The sequence below is a fragment of the Sciurus carolinensis genome, unplaced genomic scaffold (assembly GCF_902686445.1).
Source record: "Sciurus carolinensis unplaced genomic scaffold, mSciCar1.2, whole genome shotgun sequence".
In the NCBI taxonomy this organism is placed as follows: domain Eukaryota; kingdom Metazoa; phylum Chordata; class Mammalia; order Rodentia; family Sciuridae; genus Sciurus; species Sciurus carolinensis.
The window spans coordinates 651,584-672,076 of record NW_025920152.1 but is presented as its reverse complement, the minus strand read 5'-3'; the positions used below and the strand labels follow the sequence as shown (position 1 = coordinate 672,076).

Sequence of the window (20,493 nt, the reverse complement as noted above, 5' to 3'; positions counted from 1 at the left end):
TTATTTTGCAGCAAGAAGAGAGACAGGTGGTGGATACCAAGGGCGGAACAGGAGAATGTTCAGCAACCTTTGCTCTTCCAGCCTGTCCCACCTCCTCCACTGCTGATATCTACATTTTCACTGCTGGGCTACTTTACCAGGATCGTTTGAAGGACACCTTCAACTAATAGAGGAATGCCTTTCCATGTTTATTTTAACTTTTGCACTAGTCTCTAAAAACCCTAATGCCATGCTCCCTTATGATCTATTCTCCTTTGCCTTTAGGTACAACTCTTTCACTGTCCATATCACACTTGTTTCCTAGTAACATTCTTTCCATATCTTCATTGGTATGCTCGTCTATGTTTCTAAGCCATTTGGTGATATTTTTCAAAATGTTTACTATTGATGGTGTCACGTCCTAGCTTGATACCCATTGCTCCTCTGTAGTAGGATATTGTGATGGTGTAAAATCGCTCCTGGCCTGCTATATTCCATATCTGTAACTTGATATTATTTCCTTGTAACTCAACTGTTTTCATCTTAAATTCTATTCCTATGGTGGAAATAAAGGTAGTATTGCATGTGTCATCCAAAAAAGGATGCAGGTATTCCCAATCCAGAGACCTCAGTCAGGAGTAGCTTGAAAAGCAGGTTGTTTGTCTTCTTCGACTTTTGGAGGAGCAGCTCAAGCTCTCAACCCCAATGACCCCAAGGGAACAGTCCTTCTCACCATGACCAACTTCTCACAAGAGTTTTCTTGGGTTGGAGAACTGTGGAAGAATGGGAGAAAAGGAGGGTTCTAGAGGACACAAGTGACCTATAGCCTCCTCAATGAAGCCTCATCCATGGCCTTGTCCTGTGCCTCCAAGGGTGGTGACCAAGGCTCCGCTGCTTCTCCCCGTTATTCTGACAAGTTCCCATGTTTATATTTTTCTTTAAAAACTTTATAACTCAATACTAACATTCCAAAAATACTGAGGAGGATGAATTTCAAGACAAAAAATTCAAAGGACGAATAAAAAAATACTCAATGAAATCTGAGATAATACAAATAAGCAGTTTAGTGAATTAAGAAAAATAATACAGAATAAATGAGCAATAAAATAAACATGTAGAAATTGGGGAAAAGAAACAAACACAAATTTTGGAAATTAAAAATCTCAATAAGTCAGATTAAAAATTCAGTTGAATACAGAAACAACAGAATGGATCAAAAGGAAAAGAGCCTATCTGAACTCAAAAGATGATTTTGGCAAAATATTATATTCAGAATGAAATAGAGAAAAAAAAGAAGCCTCCATAAACCATTAAAATATCAAACATTCATATAATTTGCACACCAGAAGAAAAGTTACATTCATAATACATAGGAAACAAATAAAAGAAGAATAAAAAATTTCTCAAATATTAGGAAAAAAATGGACCTTCATATTTCAGGTCACTTAGAACCCCACACAGAGACATAGTCAGAGATGAACATCTTTATGAAATGTCATAAATAAGTTTCCAAAAGTGCAGAAGAAGAAAGAATATTAAATTTGCAAAAGATGTGTCATGCCACAATAAATGAAAACCCATTTGACAAACATTTTACAGTTGAATCTCTAAAGGCCAGAAGGGCATGAAATAATATAATTCAAGTCCTGAAAGAAAATAACTGTCAACCTAGATTAATGTAAGAGCAAGGTTATCATTCAGAATTTAAGAATAAATAAATACCTGTTAAGCATAAACAGAGGTAATTCATAACCAGTAGTCCAGCATTATAGATTATATTTAAGAGAACTCTATCTACACCCAGAAGAAAAATAAAGACAATTGCAATCATGAGAACATGTGAAATAATAAATCACAATGAAGGGGTAGACAAGTAAATAGATATAGGAAAGAATCAAACATTATTAATGTTGTAGACCATCAAAATTCTAAAAAGAGTAAAAGATGAAGAAATGAACATAGAATATTCAAAACAACCAGAAGAAAATTACTGAAATGGCAGAAATAAACACATATCTTTTAATAATAATTCTAAAATAATAATATAATAATAATAATTCTGAAACACATATCTTTTAATAATAATTCTGAAATAAAACTCAATTCTCTGAATAAAGAGCAGACTGACTGAATACATTAAAAACAAAACAAGATTCAACAATATGCTGTATATAAGAAACTCACCTAAAATGGATCAAACCCAGTGTTTCACCCGTGCTAGGTAAGCACTCTACCACTGAGTTACACCCCCAGCACCTGTGTATGCTCTTATTATGGGAAGACTTATAAAGTACACCTGAGATTTCTTTATATTATTTATATAAATACATGTTAATCTACATTTTTCGTGATTAAGAAAAACCTGAGATATTTCAAATAAATTTTTTAAAAAATTGTCTACTTTTAAAATTCTTCTGAAAGTTTTCGTCAACAAAAAATGTACTTTAAGAATGATAAATAATGGTCCCATGCTGGTGGCGGCCCTGCGCAACAGTCAGGTCTGTCAGCAGAGCGGCGCGGAGGGCGGGACCTGCGGGCGGGGGAGGGGAACTGCGTGCGACCTTCAGGGCTCTAGTCCCTGTGCCAGGGCGAAGGTAACAAGGAGAATCCCTTGGGAAGGCCAAGCTCCAGTCGCCTGTATGGGGACCCCTGCCGGGGCGTCAGGGCCACGCTGCTACGCTTCCTGGCGCTATATCACTTGAGTTCAGAGAACTCTGGGAGATCTCGCTGCTGGAGCAGGAGGTACAGAGCCTGTGCAGCAAGCAAGATATCATGTGCTGGCTCATGGGTGTCAACAACTGCTGCGATGGCCTCTTCCAGGTCTCTTATGAGTATGTGATCCAAGCGCCCAAGCTCGGCCCAGCAGGAAGTGGCTGCCCAGGTGCCCCAAGTTGCTATGCTAACTGCGCCTGGTGGCTCCCAGTCCTTGCTCTCTGCGCCCCGCGCCTACTTCAAGTCGCTGAGCAAAGCCTTCCAGCGGCTGTTGCAGCTGCAGCAGGCGCGGCCACCAAGCACCTTCCAGCTGCCCTGCCTGGGTTTTCTGTAAGGCAGGGGCGTCCTGCAGCCTTCATCTCAGCAGTTCTGCAGTGGTTACCACACCAGCCAGGGTTAGCGAAGATGACTGGGACGATGAGTGGGAGGACAGCTCCATGGTGGCCTATGAGCCTGGTGCGCTGAGCATTGAAGCCTATTCTGACCAGGGCTTGTCGTCTGGGGTCTGCAGTGTGGCTGACCTCTACTGCTTCTTCATGTGCTGGGATTTGTTGCTGATCCGAAGGTAGATCTGCATCTCCGTGGTACTACCATTCAGGAGCCAACAGCTCGGCCATGGTGAATGGCAACTTCAACCTCTTCTTTACTTCTCAAGTCAGGTAGAGAGGCCTTCGTCATGAATATGGATATGCTATACATGGTGCTAGGGCCCTACAGTCCTAAGTGGCAGGAAAACCCTAACCCTTCCTGTGCACCATGGAGGAACCCACCAAGCAGACCAAGTTCAAGGGTAGGAAGAGCTACATCTCCTACAAGCTGGTGCCCATGCATATGCAGGTGCTGGTGCACCAACAATACAAGCAATTTGGCTGTATGTTTGCCTGACTGAGAAATTTCCTGTCATCTCTGTACCACACCTTCTGGAGAAGCAGAGCACTGACTTCTTGGAAGAGGACTTCCTCTCCAATGCAGAAAAGACCTGATCTGGTGGATGAACCATATGGCCAAACCACCCAGTGCTGACACAATGTGATGTCTTCCATCACTTCCTGACCTGAGATGTCCCAAAAAAAACTCATGTGTGAGAAAATCAAGAATGTTTAGGATTTAAATGATTGGGTTGTAAATGCTCTGACCTAATCAGTGCATTAATCTCTTGAGAGGGATTAATTGGTTGTAAATCAAGGCAGAAAATGTGTGGCCAGAAGAGGTGGGTCTCTGGGGGTGTGCCTTTGGGATTTATTGTGACCCTTGTCTGCAATGTCTCTCGTTCTCTCTGTGTCCTCGTTCCATGTTCCCAGCTGTTTTCCTCCTGTGCACACTTCTGCCAAGATGTTCGGGAAAAAAAAACAAACAAACAAGGAATTTTATTCAAGTAAAAAGAAAAAATTAATACCTAAGTATTTACTTCTCTAGAGGCATAGAGTAGAAAGAAAATGGGAGAGTTTTAGGGGTATTTAAAATTGACTATATTTCCATGCCTTTTCTATGATAAAGAAACATTGTTCATTTTATTTGCTGGTTACTCATATTTACATTTTCTTGAAAACACAGCCTTACAGGCATAGAGACATTGCTCAACAATAGGGAATACCTTACAATTTTGACTTTTTTGCTTTGTTTTGTTTTTTGTCTTTTCTTTTTTTCCATTTGAAAATTATCATAGAAGCTAGAAAACTAATGCTGCTGTCTTTGGAACTCCAATGGACTTATTTTCTCAATGTAGGATTTCTGTATCCTTTTTGCTTGATCACATGTGCTTTTGTTAAAGAGAAGACAGGGCGGCTTGGAAAATTGTGTGGGTGATAATGGGGAAGAGAAATCTAAGGAAATTCACTTATTCTATACCAGTCTAACTTTCTTGCTGATATCTAGGAAAACTTCAGGCCTGATGTTATGGAGAAGAAAGGGAAAAAATAATCAGCACATATGGATACGAATGTAAGTTGAGTTACTTCAGTTATAAAACTAAGAACACATTTTAAATATATGTTTATATATTTCTGGGTCAAAGGAAAAAGTCTAATTTGTGTCCTTTCCCAGAGATGGAGAATATTGTCTACAGAATCTACTTGCTATTTAATTTCTCCCAGGAATACAGATATTTTTCAAATATATATATATATATATATATATATATATTTACTTATTAAGAAGCAATAATAGATTTTTGAGAAATAAAAGCCACCCGTTTGAGTTGCAATGTTTTGATGCTAGGTAAAGTATTAAAGGAAACCAATGAAGCTCATTATCTATTGATTGTAATTGGGATAATAAAGTCACCTCCTGATGCCTGTAGAATTAAGCTTTACTTCAGGAAGATCTTGACTGTGAGTGGCTGCAGTGCCTCACATGCCTCGGTTCTATATAAAAAAGGGGACATTGACCAGCTCTCAATCTTAAAAGAACTAGGTTGTCACAACCATAATAGTATCAGCTCATATCACTGTTGCTTTTCATAGTCCTATTTTCACTTACTGAAGCTTAATGTTTATAAAATATATAATATGATTCATAGATATTAAATGTTTTTATCAAGTTAAATGATTGTTTTTCTACTTGTTTATTGTGATAGGATTTGTTACTTAAAACAATGTGTCATACAGAGAATAAAACATTTTTCAGTTTTTTGACAAACTAATGATGTAGTCTGTTTCTTTAAAGAAGTTATTAAGAAAAGAGGTTTTTATTTCTCCTCACATAGTAACAGGAAGGTTATTTTTCTTGAATTGGGTTATTTCTTTAAGTGGGTCAGGGAGCAGAAGGTTACACTATTTCAGATGAGAATACAATTCAAGGATTCACATAAAGAAAACTCATCAATAATAATTTTAACAAAAGAGATACCTCCAGCTGAATAAAATGACAGTGACGGGAATTCAGCCTGTCCTTAAATTTGTCAAATCAATAAGGTGTTAATATAATGGTCAATGGGAACATGGCCATGTCAAATATAAGCAGCTGCTTCCTGTAGTTCTGCTTTTAAAAATAGCAGCATTCAGCAATGCATTTACATATAAGCCTTTCAACGTCAAATTTAGTCTAGTGCAATCAACACTTTCTGCATTCATAGCCATTATCATATTTTCTTCTTGGGAAGAAGGTGAGAAAACCATACCAATATCAAACTTCAGATACTAATATTTATGTCTTTAATGGAAACAAATTGCTACCTTTTTACCCTTAAATCAGGCTTACTAAAAGTTAACTTTTAATTTTATTCCCAACCTTAGATAATTTAGCTAAAAATGACTCACAATTTACGGAGAATGAATGTGATTTTTCATTATTAAATTGTTTTCCATAAATATTTAAAGGAAATTTAAATATTGAAAATAGACAAAAAATCTTGCTTGATATAATCATTTAAATATCCTCTTTAGACAACACTAATAATTCACCAAAAGTAATTTGCTTACTTAAAATGTAACATTTTATATTAAGGAATCTGGAGGCTAATACACTAATAATGTCAGATTGAGTAAATCCTTAAAACATTTTATTTATAGAGGCACAGCGAATCCTAAGTGTTGATTATCAAATGTTTTTTAATATATAGATTCCAGGTCCCAAATCAAACATACATCAAATCTTACTTCTCAATTTGCTTATCTTTATACAACCATATTTTGAATTAACTATTCTAGAATTTAGCATAGCATAGTGTCTCAAACCACAAATTCCACACACCTAGTTCTCCCTTCCTCCTCCTACCACATATCATGGGTCATTAAGTTCTATTGGTTTTTCAACTTTGGTGACTCTAAATAACAGCACCTGCTAACTGGAAATGAAAATACAAATTTGTCGGGGTTTCGGCCGGACCCCTGGCCCTAGGTGGAGCCTGGCCAAGATGGCGCCTGGCAAGCTGCCAGTGCGGTTGAAAAACTGCTATTCTGCACGTATACAACTAACTTCACCTTGAGGAATTCTCAGTAATTGGTCAGGGCCTCTGCATGATTCTTGCGTGATTCTTAGGTGCTTCAAGTTATACCCATATACGTCTATCTTCTCCCCACATATCATGAATATTCTAATTAGTTGATATAACCTATATAAGTGACAATAACTTCCCTAAAAAGAAAAAAAAAAGAAGAAGAATCTGCTGTTAATAAAGAAGTTTGCCACCCATCACGTCTCCGGGTCGTTCTTGCTGGCGGGAGCGACACAAATTTGTATCATCTTTCTGCTAAAATATAGTGAATTCTACTCTGAGTCCCTCATCCATGTTTCTTATATTCTGTAACCCATCTTCAGCATTATAGCCACTGAGATTATTCTAAAATGTAATCATCATCGTGTTACTCCCACCTTAGTTGACATTATTTGTTCAATCTTCTCTGTGGTTCCTACTGCTTAATAATAAATTCTGAGTTTATTAAAGGACCATGCAATATACTCCCTAATTTCTCTTTTGCCTATTTTGCTTTTGTTATAGAAATATACTGTGCATTTCAATCAAACTAAAACTCTTCAGTTCCCTTAACTGTCTGGTGTATTTCTACTTTGGCAGATGCTACTCTGCCACCTGATCAACCTCTTTTCTCATCACCAACCTCTCAATATCATTCTGCTCCCATCTGGAAATATTCAACTCCTCTTTTGTGATCCTTAAAAATCTCCCTTTTTTGAATGTATACATACCTACAATCAACTTGTTGACTTGCTGATTTAAGTCAGTTCTATTTTGGAAATATTTGCAAAACTGCACTTACTACTTCATATCAAAATTATTTACTCATATCACTATCTTCATTCTATCACCATGAAAGTCAATAATGTTACATATTTATCTGGTTATCCCTAGCACTTCTGACATTGTCTGAATATATTGTGATGAGAGAGACATTTGTTGAATTTAATTGACTTAAAATGAACCAAAAACATGTACTTATCTAAGGTTCTACCACTTAAAGTATCACTGTACTCTAAAGACTCAGATCTTTAGAGTACAGTGCTTTGAGATATCTGTGGTCCAGCAAAGACAGTTGCCCTTTACTGAGAAGAGCTCATATTGATTACAAATAGATTATTAAAAAAGGAGTTGAAGTCTTATAAATGAGACAGAATAATGAGAATCAGTTTTTATTTCATTTTTCATTGGTTCTTTTGAAGACTCAAACTATCAATCTTCTTTTCTACTTTTTTTAAAGGTAGAATAACATTAACCGTCCTGAGAATCTTTGCTTGTTCATTGCATCAGTTTTGAAAAGTACTTTCAAGGAAAAATGCTAATAAATTGTTATTTGATCAAAAGTGATGCTTGCCTTTTTGTGGGACCAGCCTACTTCCAATGTTTCATTTCAGTTTATCCTCCCTCCATGGATGTGAGAAATTGTACATCCTCAAGACTTACAGAAACTGTTAGAGAGTGGCCAGAGAGATGAGACACTAAAGAAATAGGATTCGCATCAAATAAAATTGTACAAGGTAAGAGGAAAAGAGCAATTTGCTTCTGTGATGTTGTATATGTAATATAAATAGAAATCCTTTTAAAACCTTTACAAAATATTTAGGGTGCTTCCTAGTCATATGTTCCATATCAGTTGAAAATGTGAAATTTTCTAACTGAAAAATTTCTCCACAAGACATTCAATGTCACACTAGCTTGACTAAATACAATTTCTTTTCAATTACTTTGTGTATACAACATTTTAAAAGGAGCATTCATGTTTTATCTTAGTGCTTCTAACTCTGTGTTTGTGTCACTATACCTCAATTAGTAGCTCAAGAAATGTAAACCAAACCTTCTGAGTATTCTAAAGTGAAATAAGTTCAACATTATGTTAGCAGCCAAATGACAATTGAGAATTTTCAAAAATAGCTTAGGTTTCATCTGATTTACCAATAAAGGGCATTTCTTTATATCTATTATATGTAAAATATACTTAAAATGAATGATCATGTTAATATAAATAATAAATTGCCAGAATTCTCCATGTGCACATTCTAATCTGTGGAATAAAGCAATGTAAATAAAGAGCAAATGAGAATAAATATGTATTAAATAACAATTAAAAAACCAAGTAGTTGAACATTTTAGAAATGAGAGGTAAAGTATATAATCAAATACAGAAGATAACTTCAGTGCTAGAAGATAGACATAGTGGAAGAAGCAAAGACAAAAAATAGATTCAGAGGCAATTTTACTAAGAAATAAAATGAAATTCCAGAATTACCAAGTAACGAACAGCAACTTTGAAGAAATGGCAAAATTTCTGGATTACAAGAACACTTTTGTAGAACTGCTTAGAACTGCTTTTCTGACTAAAATGGAAATAAACCCTATTTTATTATAGGAATCCTTCTTAAGAAGCTCCTGAAATAATCTTTTATGTTTCCTATATTCCACCACAACCAAAAAATATCTGTTATTATACAAATCAACAATTGAGTTTACATATTTTGAAAATTATAAAATTGCAATTCACATCACAGCTGAGTTAGGTAATACTACTATAACATTGCTTATGATTGGATTTTCTATAATTAATCAAAGTCTTAAAGGTGGCACTTATAAATCTGGGACATCATTAATATATTTTATATCAATTTTATTTGGGTATAATTAACTACAGTAAAATACTAACATTTAATTTAAAATTAAATATGTTTTGACAAATTTACAAACCCTGTGACCACAAACATTATTATGGTATAAGACATTCATCATTTCCTTGGAGACAATTTCTGCCCAGCTGGTCTTAGTCAACTATGTATGATTCTGTTAGATTACATCAATGTATTCTTTTCTAAAATTTCACATAAATAGAATCATGTGATATGTACTTTTCATATCTGGCTTTTTTTACTCAAGGTAATAGTTTTATGAGATTCAGTTATTAAATTTAGATCTGAATACATTTTAATGCAGAATTATTTTCAATTGTGTATGTGTGTGTATTTATTATTATTACCAGATATCTGTTGAGGACTCTTTGTGTTCCCAATTAGAGCTAATGTTAGTAAGTGTCTCTTGGCATTGCCATTAAACTATTTACATTTGCATAATTTTTCACTTGCTTTGGATAAATACCTAAATGTGAAATTGTCTAGTTGTTTAAGTAAATGAAAGCCTGCTGAGCAATTTTCCAAAATAGTGCTTGAAATATTTTAGACACTCATTACCACAGTGTGAGAATTACAGTTCCTCCTTTCCCTTTTACATTTAGTTAACATCACTCTTTCTGATTTTGTCAGTCTAGTGAGTCTATAGTCACATATATTGTAAAAAATTTCCATAGGCTATTTGACAATTTAAGCAAGATACCTGTAGGACTGACATAATTCTTTCCTGATATTTTCCCTTGTAACTTCTTACTCTTTTTATCCATTCACTTACATCAGACTTCCTAAAAAATGATTTGCAAGAGGTAAAGCCTACAAAAATAACTTGTTTCTCCCAAACAAAATAATCTACATTTTTTATTTCTAATATTTTAAAATTAATTTTCTACAGTGTTATTTATTTTATTCTCTTATGTATCTTATGTAATTTGCATTTGAATGTATTTCCATATTCTGCCTTGAAAGGTGAGAAGTTTAGGTCATTAATTTTAGAATTATTTAGTTAATTATTATTTTATTAATATATAAGCAAAGCAATGAAGCATTGCTTCAGAGGGCTTGAAAAAAGTTTGATAAGTTGTTTGTATTATCTCTTATTCAATTCAAAATATTATAAAATTTTGTTAGGATAATCTAGAAGCATGTTATTTAGTCAATCAGTATTGGATATTTTAGTTTATTTAATTTTTTAGTGGGCAGTTCACTATTATGCAAATAATAAAGAAAAATTGTATTTTTAAAAAGAGTTTATACTGTCATCTAATTTACTCATTATAGTGACAATTTTTAAAAAATTTATTCTTACTACATATTTTTAATGGAATCCTGGAACAGAAAAGGAAATTTGGAAAAACTAAAGAAATCTGAATACAATATGGACATAGTAAATAATTATATAAAATTATTAGATGTTTCACAATTATAAATTTATCACTGCTAACACAAGATGCTAATATTATAGAAATTGGAATTAGGGTACATGGTTACTGTACATATTCATAATTTCTAATGAATGTCTAAAAAATTCACCACAGGATTACAAGTTCAATTAAAAACAATAGTTCTTAAGTAACACCAAATTGATTAAATGACAATAATTTTAATTACCACATACATTTTACTGTTTGCAGTTCTCCAATACATTCAACTCTTTTTACTCTGAAAGAAGTGAAAAAATGAGGAAGTCCCTTTAAATTGGTCTCATTAGTTTTTTTTATTATTTTATTGTAAACAAATGGGATACATGTTGTTTCTCTGTTTGTACATGGCGTAAAGGTATACCATTTGTGTAATCATAAATTTACATTAGAGTAATGCTGTTTGATTCATTTTGTTATTTTTTCCCGTCCCCCCATCCCTCCCACCCCTCTTTTCCCTCTATACAGTCCTTCCTTCCTCCATTCTTGCCCCTCTCCCTAACCCTAACTCTAACCCTAACACTAACCCCTCCCACCCCCCATTATGTGTCATCATCCATTTATTAGCAATATCATTAGTTCTTTGTGTTTTTGAGATTGTCTTATCTCACTTAGCATGATATTCTCCAATTTCATCCATTTGCTTGCAAATGCCATAATTTTATCATTTTTTATGGCTGAGTAATATTCCATTGTGTGTATGTGTATATATATATATATATATATATATATATATATATATATATATACCACAGTTTCTTTATCCATTCATCAATTGAAGGACATCTAGGTTGGTTCCACAATCTGGCTATTGTGAACTGAGCAGCTATGAACATTGATGTGGCTGTATTTCTGTAATATGCTGATTTTAAGTACTTTGGGTATAGGCCAAGGAGTGGAATAGCTGCGTCAAATGGTGGTTCCATTCCAAGTTTTCTAAGGAGTCTCCACACTGCTTTCCAGAGTGGTTGCACTAATTTGCAGCCCCACCAGCAATGTATGAGTGTACCTTTCTCCCCACATCCTCGCCAACACCTGTTGTTGCTTGTATTCTTGATAATCACCATTCTAATTGGGGTGAGATGGAATCTTAGGGTGTTTTGATTTGCATTTCTCTTATTACTAGAGATGTTGAACATTTTTCCATATGTTTGTTGATTGCTTATAGATCTTCTTCTGTGAAGTGTCTGTTCATTTCCTTAGCCCATTTGTCGATTGGATTATTTGCATTCTTGGTGTAGAGTTTTTTCAGTTCTTTATAGATTCTGGAGATTAGTGCTCTATCTGAAGTATGATTGGCAAAGATTTTCTCCACTCTGTAGGCTCTTTCTTCGCATTGCTGATAGTTTCCTTTGCTGAGAGAAAGCTTTTTAGTTTGAATCTATCCCAGTTATTGATTCTTGCTTTTATTTCTTGTGTTATGGGAGTCCTGTTGAGGAAGTCTGGTCCTAAGCCAACATGTTGAAGCTCTGGACCTACTTTTTCTTCTATAAGATGCACGGTCTCTGGTCTGATTCTGAGGTCCTTAATCCATTTTGAGTTTAGTTTCATGCATGGTGAGAGATATGGGTTTAGTTTCATTCTGTTGCATACGGATTTCCAATTCTCCCAGCACCATTTGTTGAAGAGGCTATCTTTTCTCCATTGCATATTTTTGGCCCCTTTGTCTAGTATGAGAAAATTGTATTTATTTGGGTTTGTGTCCGTGTCCTCTATTCTGTACCATTGATCCACCTTTCTATTTTGGTACCAATACCATGCCGTTTTTGTTACTATTGCTTTGTAGTAGAGATGAAGATCTGGTATTGCGATACCCCCTGCTTCACTCTTTCTACTGAGGATTGCTTTAGCTATTCTGGGTTTTTTATTCTTCCAGATGAATTTCATAATTTCTTGCTCTATTTCTGTAAGGTACATCATTGGGATTTTAATTGGAATTGTATTGAATCTGTATAGCACTTTTGGTAGTATGGCCATTTTGACAATATTAATTCTTCCTATCCAAGAACATGGGAGATCTTTCCATCTTCTGAGGTTTTCTTTAATTTCTTTCTTTAGTGTTCTGTAGTTCTCACTGTAGAGGTCTTTCACCTCTTTTGTGAGATTGATTCCCAAGTATTTTATTTTTTTCGGTGCTATTGTGAATGGGGTAGTTTTCCTAATTTCTCTTTCTGAAGATTCATCACTTATGTATAAAAATGCCTTAGATTTATGTGCATTGATCTTATATCCCGCTACTTTACTGAATTCACTTATGAGATCTAAAAGTTTTCTGGTGGAATTTCCTGGTTCCTCTAAGTATATAATCATATCATCAGCAAACAGGGATAGTTTGAGTTCTTCTTTTCCTATTCGTATCCCTTTAATTTCTTTGGTCTGTCTAATTGCTCTGGCTAGAGTTTCAAGGACAATATTGAAAAGAAGTGGTGAAAGAGGGCATCCCTGCCTTGTTCCAGTTTTAAGGGGGAATGCTTTCAGTTTTTCACCATTTAGAATGATATTAGCCATGGGCTTAGCATAGGTGGCCTTTAAAATGTTAAGGAATGTTCCCACTATCCCTATTTTTTCTAGTGTTTTGAGCATGAAGGGGTGCTGTATTTTATCAAATGCTTTTTCTACATCTATTGAAATAATCTTGTGATTCTTGACTTTAAGTCTATTGATACCGTGAATGACATTTATTGATTTCCTGATGTTGAGCCAACCTTGTATTCCTGGGATGAAACCCACTTGATCATGTTGCACTATCTTTTTAATATGTTTTTGTATGTGATTTGCTAACATTTTGTTGATAATTTTTGCATTGATGTTCATTAAGGATATTGGTCTGAAATTTTCTTTCCTCGATGTGTCTCTGTCTGGTTTAGGTATCAGGGTGATATTGGCTTCATAGAACGAGTTTTGGAGGGTTCTCTCCTCTTCTATTTTATGGAATACTTTGAGAAGTATTGGAATGAGCTCTTCTTTAAAGGTTTTGTAGAACTCGGTTGAAAACCCATCAGGTCCTGGACTTTTCTTTGTTGGTAGGCTTTTGGTGACAAAGAAACAATACAAAAAATTGACAAAATAAATAGTTGGTTCTTTGAAAAAATAAACAAAATTGATAAACCTTTAGCCACACTAACAAAGAGAAGACGAGAGAAAACCCAAGTTACTAAAATTCAGAATGATCAAGGAAATATCACAACAGACACGACTGAAATACAAAACATAATTAGAAGCTATTTTGAAAATCTATACTCCAACAAAATAGAAAATTTCGAAGACATCAACAGGTTTCTAGAGACATATGAATTGCCTAAACTGAACGAGGAGTACGTACACAATTTAAATAGACCAATTTCATTAGTTTTTTAATTATAAAATCACGTCCTATGGAAAGCAGCATTTTATGTATTCATTATTATTGATCCATACCTATGCCAGAATAAACAGTAAATATTTTGCCTTAAACAGAACATTACTCAGCTCACTATGTTATTAATATTTAGAAAAAAACCCCATAATTTTTTTCCTTAAAAAGTAAAGGCTTAAAGAGGCATATTAAAATTACCAAAGTGAGAATTCATAAAAATCAAGGCTGTCTTGCATCTATTATCTATTCTTAGGCATCACATAGTCATAAAATTTAGGCTTTCACAATGACTCAATGGTTCTCAAGAATTAATTGCATTAGGGACTAATTAGAGGATTGGTTGAAATTGAACATGTAAATTTTCTCAATAACACATCTGACAGTTTGAACATTCCTCATTAAACTTCATAGCCTTCACTATTATTTTATGAGCTCACAGGAATGTTACAGATGGCACAGTTGGAAACTTCAAGGAAGCTCCTGAGGCCTGAACTCCAAGTTGTTATAATATAAGTTTCATCACATTTACTTTATCAAAAAAAATCACAGGTCTTCCCTCTGGATGTAGGATCAACAATGCTGTGGATACTGCCATATATATTGGACTGGAAGGAATATGCGGACTTGAAATAATGTACCACAAATGCATACATTAGCATCAGGTGTATTGACAGTGTATAAGCAGGAGGAACAACTGGTATGACAGAATTGTTTCACACAGTTGCTCTCATTCTCAACATCAATATCACCATTATCATCTTCACTATTAATTCTGATTCCTTTGAAAAGGAAAGCACTTTTCTAAACATTTCCTAATTATTTTAGCATAATAAAAGTTCTGCAATATTGATTGTATTATTCTTATTTTAATCAGGTTTTAGTATATGTATTAGGAAAACATTTTTATTAAATGTTCACTTATTTTTTTCATAATTGAGATCTTATTAACTATATTGAGAATCAGTACACAGACATTTCACTCTGTATACATTTTTTTTTCTTTATGTGGTTCTGGGAATTGAACCAGGGCCTTTTTCATGCAAGGCAAACACTCTACCAACTGAGCTATATCCCCAGATAAGCTATATCTCACTTTGTACACAATTTTTAATACACATACCAGAAATCTAAAAAGCCTTATACTGTGATTCTTTTTTAGTTATTCCTGTGACTTTCCAGCTTTGCATTTGGAGGCAAATATTTATTAATTAAAATATCAAGTACTGGTGTCCTTGAATGCTGTTGTTACTTAGGTCCTGCTAATTCAAAATGTCACATACTCAAATTTTCCATCTTTCACAAAACATTAAAATTTTATTAGAAAAACTAGACTTTCATGACCAAAGATGTTACAGAGTACACATGATTCTAACAGCAATGATCCAGTAGTAGTGTTCTTCAGGAAACAATTCTAAAAAGCACAGGAATAGAAGTCATTTAAAATATTCAAGACATTAAATGCATGACCGTGGCTCCAATTGCCATTTAATATGCTTTGAATTGTAGGATACAAAAAGTAAACCCCACCTATGGAATGTTAAGCTAACAGCCAAAAGAGCGTAAGCTTCCCATAATTCAATATCCCAAAATTGTATGTACCCGAAAATAAACAAGTAAATAATTTCACTTCTAAAAATAATCACTTAGAGTTTAAAAAAATGGGATGAGCTGGGAGTCTCTCCTTTTTAAAAATGTTTCTAGAGTACACAAAAACTTGCATTTACATAATAATTGATAAAAATATTCCTCTGGATTGTACAAGAAGGGAGACAGGATCACTGTTAAGACATGGTGTACAAATGATTAATCTGACTTGGCTTCTTTCTATTCTGCTTCATCAGAGGTTGGACTCTCATGTTTTCTTTCTACATTTTCTGCAGTTAATTCTCTAATTTCTAGTTTAGCCACTTCAGTCTGTTTTCCATTTTCTCCCCTTTTCCTTTTTATTGGAACATTTTTATCCCAAGATTTACCCTTGCCCACCCTCTTCCTGGGTCTGATATTTGTCTTTGTAGGAGCAAGCTTATAAGACAGACTTGGGGACCTCCTCTTGGGCTCCTCCTTCACCTTGCCTTCTGCTGAGCTGACCTTCCTGAAGGGCATCCCGGCTGAGCACAGGACACGTGTGGGTGCTCCGGACCACAGCTGGCTGGACCCTTCTGAAGCTGTGCCGCCTGTCTGTTGCTGCTGCTCTTGCCTCCTGAGCTGCTGCAACCCACTAAATATTCATTTATTTTAATGCATTTTTTTACCATAACTGGAGAAATAACTATGGACGATTTCAATGTCTCTGAACTTTGTTATTTTAAACATATAAAATAAGACAGTAATAATAAAAATTAAGGTCACTACCAGTTTTGCAGTTTGAAACATTCAAGAATGCCCTTTCCTATTGATCAGATCAGCATATATCTTGTATTCAAATACACATATCACAACATGGAGCTTTTTGCCATTATCCACCAATCTCCATACTATAGAACGTGTCAACCATAGAGGGCATTCATCACAAGACACTTTCTTAAACCACAATATGGCAGATGTATCTCAAGAAACTTATTTTAGGAATAGGATGTCAATTTTTTTATATTTATGAAATAAATTTCAATATAAAATAGAAAAGAATTATACACTATTGATTTTGGATAAGATCCTATATTTAGGCTTATAAATCATTATTGATGGATAAGTATTTTCAAAACCAGGATCAAAAGTGTTTTTCAACTCTCTTACCTCTTTATACCTATTGACCAATTCCAGTAAATAAATTTGCATCATAAATTTTGTTTCATGTAACGGATATGGTAAAATTTAATCCATCCCTTAATATGTACATGTAGAAGCTGTACCCATTATTCAGATACTGTAAATAATGTCATTATAACCATCTTGATATATAAATATATATAAATAGTGGTTTGTTTGTTCATCAACAAACTTGCCATATTTTGGAAGAATATTATGAGTTAAAAGGTGTTCATATTTTTAGTAATTTTTCATATAAGAAAATACATTAATTTGCTCTTAGTCCATTTGCATCTTAAAATTTGTCCATTTTCCTATATATTTTACAACACAGGTCTTTTCATTTATTAAATCGTGAAAATAATTAAGACATTATTCTGAAACCACTCTGAATAGACAAAGAAAAATTTAAAAAAACAAAATATATTCATTAGAGATAATCTTTAATCTTTGTGACACTCAGGTTAGTTCTAGGCTCTAAAATCAACAAAATTCCAGGCATATTTATAAGTTGGTAATTATCTAATAAAATAAAAATAACTTTTTGATTTTCCTTGTTTTAGCTAATATTATGACTTTTGTGTATGTAGTAATAAATTTATTGTTTTTTCACCATAAGTAGATGAAATTTAAATCCAGTAAATTTGATCATTCTGCTGTGCATTGTTTTTGTTTTTTTCATTATATTGACTAAATTGACGGATTTTGATTGCTCCTCCCTCCCTCCCTCCCTCCCTCCCTCCCTTCTTCCTCCCTCCCTCCCTCCCTCCCTTCCTTCCTTCCTTCCTTCCTTCCTTCCTTCCTTCCTTCCTCTTTCCTTTCTTCCTAGTTGATAGCCAGCACATTTTAAATCTCTAATTCTCTTTCCCTTCTTTCAAAGCAAAGTTTTTCTTTTAAAAAGTTTTTGTGTCGGCGGGACAGCGGCTGGGAGCTGGGGGCGGGGGTACTGGTTATGTTTCCCTTTGGGCCCCGGAGCCCAGGTGGGGACTTGGCCGCCGGGGTTGAGGAGCCGGCGCCGCTTGGGGAACAGGCGGCAGCCGCCAGGCCGCCACCTCCCGCTGCCCTGCCCGTGCCTGCGCAGCCCGGGGCTGACGCGACCCTTCCCCCGCCGGCCGCCGGGAGACCTCGCGGCCCTGGCTCTTCCGCTTTGCCCCGGGCCGCGCTTGTGGTAGAGCTAGCGCCGCCCGGAGCTGTAGAGTCCTCTGCAGCCTCCGCCCAGGGAGAGCCATCACCTCCCTCCCCGCCGCGTCCGCGGCCCTGGCGGACTGCAGGACCAGGAGCCGGGGTCCGTAGGGCCTCAGCGCGGTCCTGGGTGGCCCTGGCGCCAGACTGTCCGGGTGGCTGAGAGAACGCAGCCTGGGCCGCGGGCTGTTTGTGGACCCGGCGGCGGACAATTTCCGCACCATGACTAACCTCTATGGTTCCATCCACCCCGCGGACTCGGTGTACCTCAGCACCCACATCCATGGTGCGGTCTTCAACCTGGAGTACTCGCCCGATGGGTCAGTGCTGACAGTTGCTTGTGAACAGACTGAAGTTCTGCTTTTTGACCCTATATCTTCAAAGCACATAAAAACTCTTTCTGAAGCTCACGAAGACTGTGTAAATAATATCAGATTTCTTGATAACCGGCTGTTCGCTACCTGCTCTGATGACATTACAATAGCACTATGGGATCTGAGAAAATTGAACACCAAAGTATGCGCTTTACATGGTCACATTAGCTGGGTGAAGAATATCGAATATGATACTAATACAAGACTCTTAGTAACATCAGGATTTGATGGAAATGTCATTATTTGGGACACTAACAGGTGTATAGAAGATAGGTGTCCACATAAGAAATTATTTCACACTCGTTTTCTTATGCGAATTAGACTAACACCAGATTATTCCAAAATGTTGATCTCAACGTCCTCCGGATATCTCTTGATTTTGCATGATCTTGACTTAACAAAGTCTTTAGAAGTAGGCAGCTATCCCATTTTGAGAGCAAGAACTACATCAAGTTCAGATTTGAGCACTTCATCAAGTTCATCTGGTCCTAGAGTTTCTGGTTCACCTTGTCATCATAATGTTTCTAATTCATCTTCTGAGAAGTACATGTCACGAACCTCCCAAAGAGAAGGACTTTCACCATGAAATAGTCTTGAAGTCTTAACTCCTGAAGTTCTGGTGAGAGAGACCATGGAAAATGCATAAGATCCTTACAGCTGCATCCCAAAGGCTGGGCCACTCTTCTTGGTGCTCAAGCAACACTGAAGATCAGGAGTAGACTTGTGTCTGTGAATTCCATGAAGGAGCTCCAGTGTGACCAGTCTCAGCTTGATGTTTCCTACAACTGACCCATAACATTGAAGAAGCCAATGTAGGCAGGGGTTATATCAAAGAACTTTGCTTCAGCCCTGATGGACGAATGATTTCTTCCCCACATGGCTACAGGATTCGCTTGTTGGGATTTGACAAACAATGCAGTGAACTTGTTGACTGTTTACCCAGAGAATCCAGTCCTCTTCGTTATCCCATCTCTGTATTCTCACAATGATGTGGTACTGACAACAAAGTTCTCACCAACACATTGTCAGATAGCCTCAGGGTGCCTTAGTGGATGGGTCTCTTTGTATCAGCCAAAGTTTTAGGCACAACTTACATCAAATAAGGAACTCTTCTGGTGTTGACTTACTAATTACTTCAATTTAGGTGAAGTGTTTTCTTTTCAGAAGATCTTATGAGTTTGGGTCAAGATCCTGGTTCCTATGGGTCCATGAACACACCTGTGACCTGAGTACTTGATCATCCAGCATCATACAGGCATCTCCAAGTAGACTATGCAGCATCGTCCTTTTCAGCATTCCTCTGCTCCTGCTGGCTTGTGCTGCTGAACTCCAGTTCTTATGGTTATTTTGCATGGTAGTTAAATTCCCTCCTACTCTCTCTGCCTCCCTCTGCTCCCTCCTTCTTTCCTTCATCCTTCCTTTCTCTTTTTTGGTTTTGGTATGTTGGTATGAATTTTATGGATATTTGGCAGAGGAGTTTTGGTTGGGATAAGAGAAACCCATGACACGAATATTAAATAAAACTCAGAAGTTGGATGTTGGCATACCAGTTGTTGAAAAAAAAAATTATCTTTATTTATCAATGTATTTGGCCTTTTAAAGTTGCTGTCATTTCCCTATATTGAGCACAGATAATAGCATCTATCTTATAACTATTAGAGTCTTGCAACGAAATGTCTTTTAAGTTTCCTGTTAAAAATCATACAGATTTTTTTCATGTGAGAGATTTTGTGAAATTCTAGAAGAAATGCTACCACCTCTCTTTGTAATTTACTTGTATGAATTTATAATCTCTCACATGTGCCTTTAATTGGTATTTAGTTCCTATCAACATCAGAAAGGACAGGAGGACAAGGAATGAACTTTGGTCATTTCTGTTGTTCAGAAGAGGATTTAAACATTACTCAGTGTGTGGCCACAGAGTGATGGAACAATGTGATTAAGACTTTCTGTGTTTTCTCTGCCAGAGTGATATATTAACAGTATTGGGGGGGGCAGGAATTAAGAGTAAAGAAATGGCATTTTACTCATCTTTCTTCCTTGAGCCAAGGGTCAGAAGCTTAACTTACCATTAGCCAGCAGAATACTGCAGTCCTCTTCAAGCTATTGTCATAACCCTGGCAGTGACCTGGGTGTCAAGACTAAGTGCTGGTAAGAATAC

The 20,493-nt window shown here is 35.9% G+C and overlaps 1 protein-coding gene and 3 pseudogenes across 1 annotated transcript; 2 read left to right on the top strand and 2 right to left on the bottom strand.

Annotated features, from left to right (window-relative positions):
- Positions 1-59: 59 nt before the first annotated feature.
- LOC124974520 (ras-related protein Rab-10-like) lies at positions 60-1,462 on the bottom strand (annotated as a pseudogene).
- A 985-nt stretch (positions 1,463-2,447) lies between these two features.
- LOC124974519 (sorting nexin-18-like) lies at positions 2,448-3,749 on the top strand (annotated as a pseudogene).
- A 12,106-nt stretch (positions 3,750-15,855) lies between these two features.
- LOC124974516 (non-histone chromosomal protein HMG-14-like) lies at positions 15,856-16,134 on the bottom strand. The gene has a single exon (XM_047537724.1). It carries the CDS (start codon positions 16,132-16,134, stop codon positions 15,856-15,858), a length of 279 nt encoding a protein of 92 aa, XP_047393680.1.
- A 1,594-nt stretch (positions 16,135-17,728) lies between these two features.
- Positions 17,729-19,415, top strand: LOC124974514 (DDB1- and CUL4-associated factor 10-like; annotated as a pseudogene).
- The last annotated feature ends 1,078 nt before the right edge of the window (positions 19,416-20,493 follow it).

Bases quoted from the DNA above. Each gene is read 5' to 3' on its own strand.
- LOC124974516 (XM_047537724.1), bottom strand. From the start codon at position 16,134: ATGCCCTTCAGGAAGGTCAGCTCAGCAGAAGGCAAGGTGAAGGAGGAG.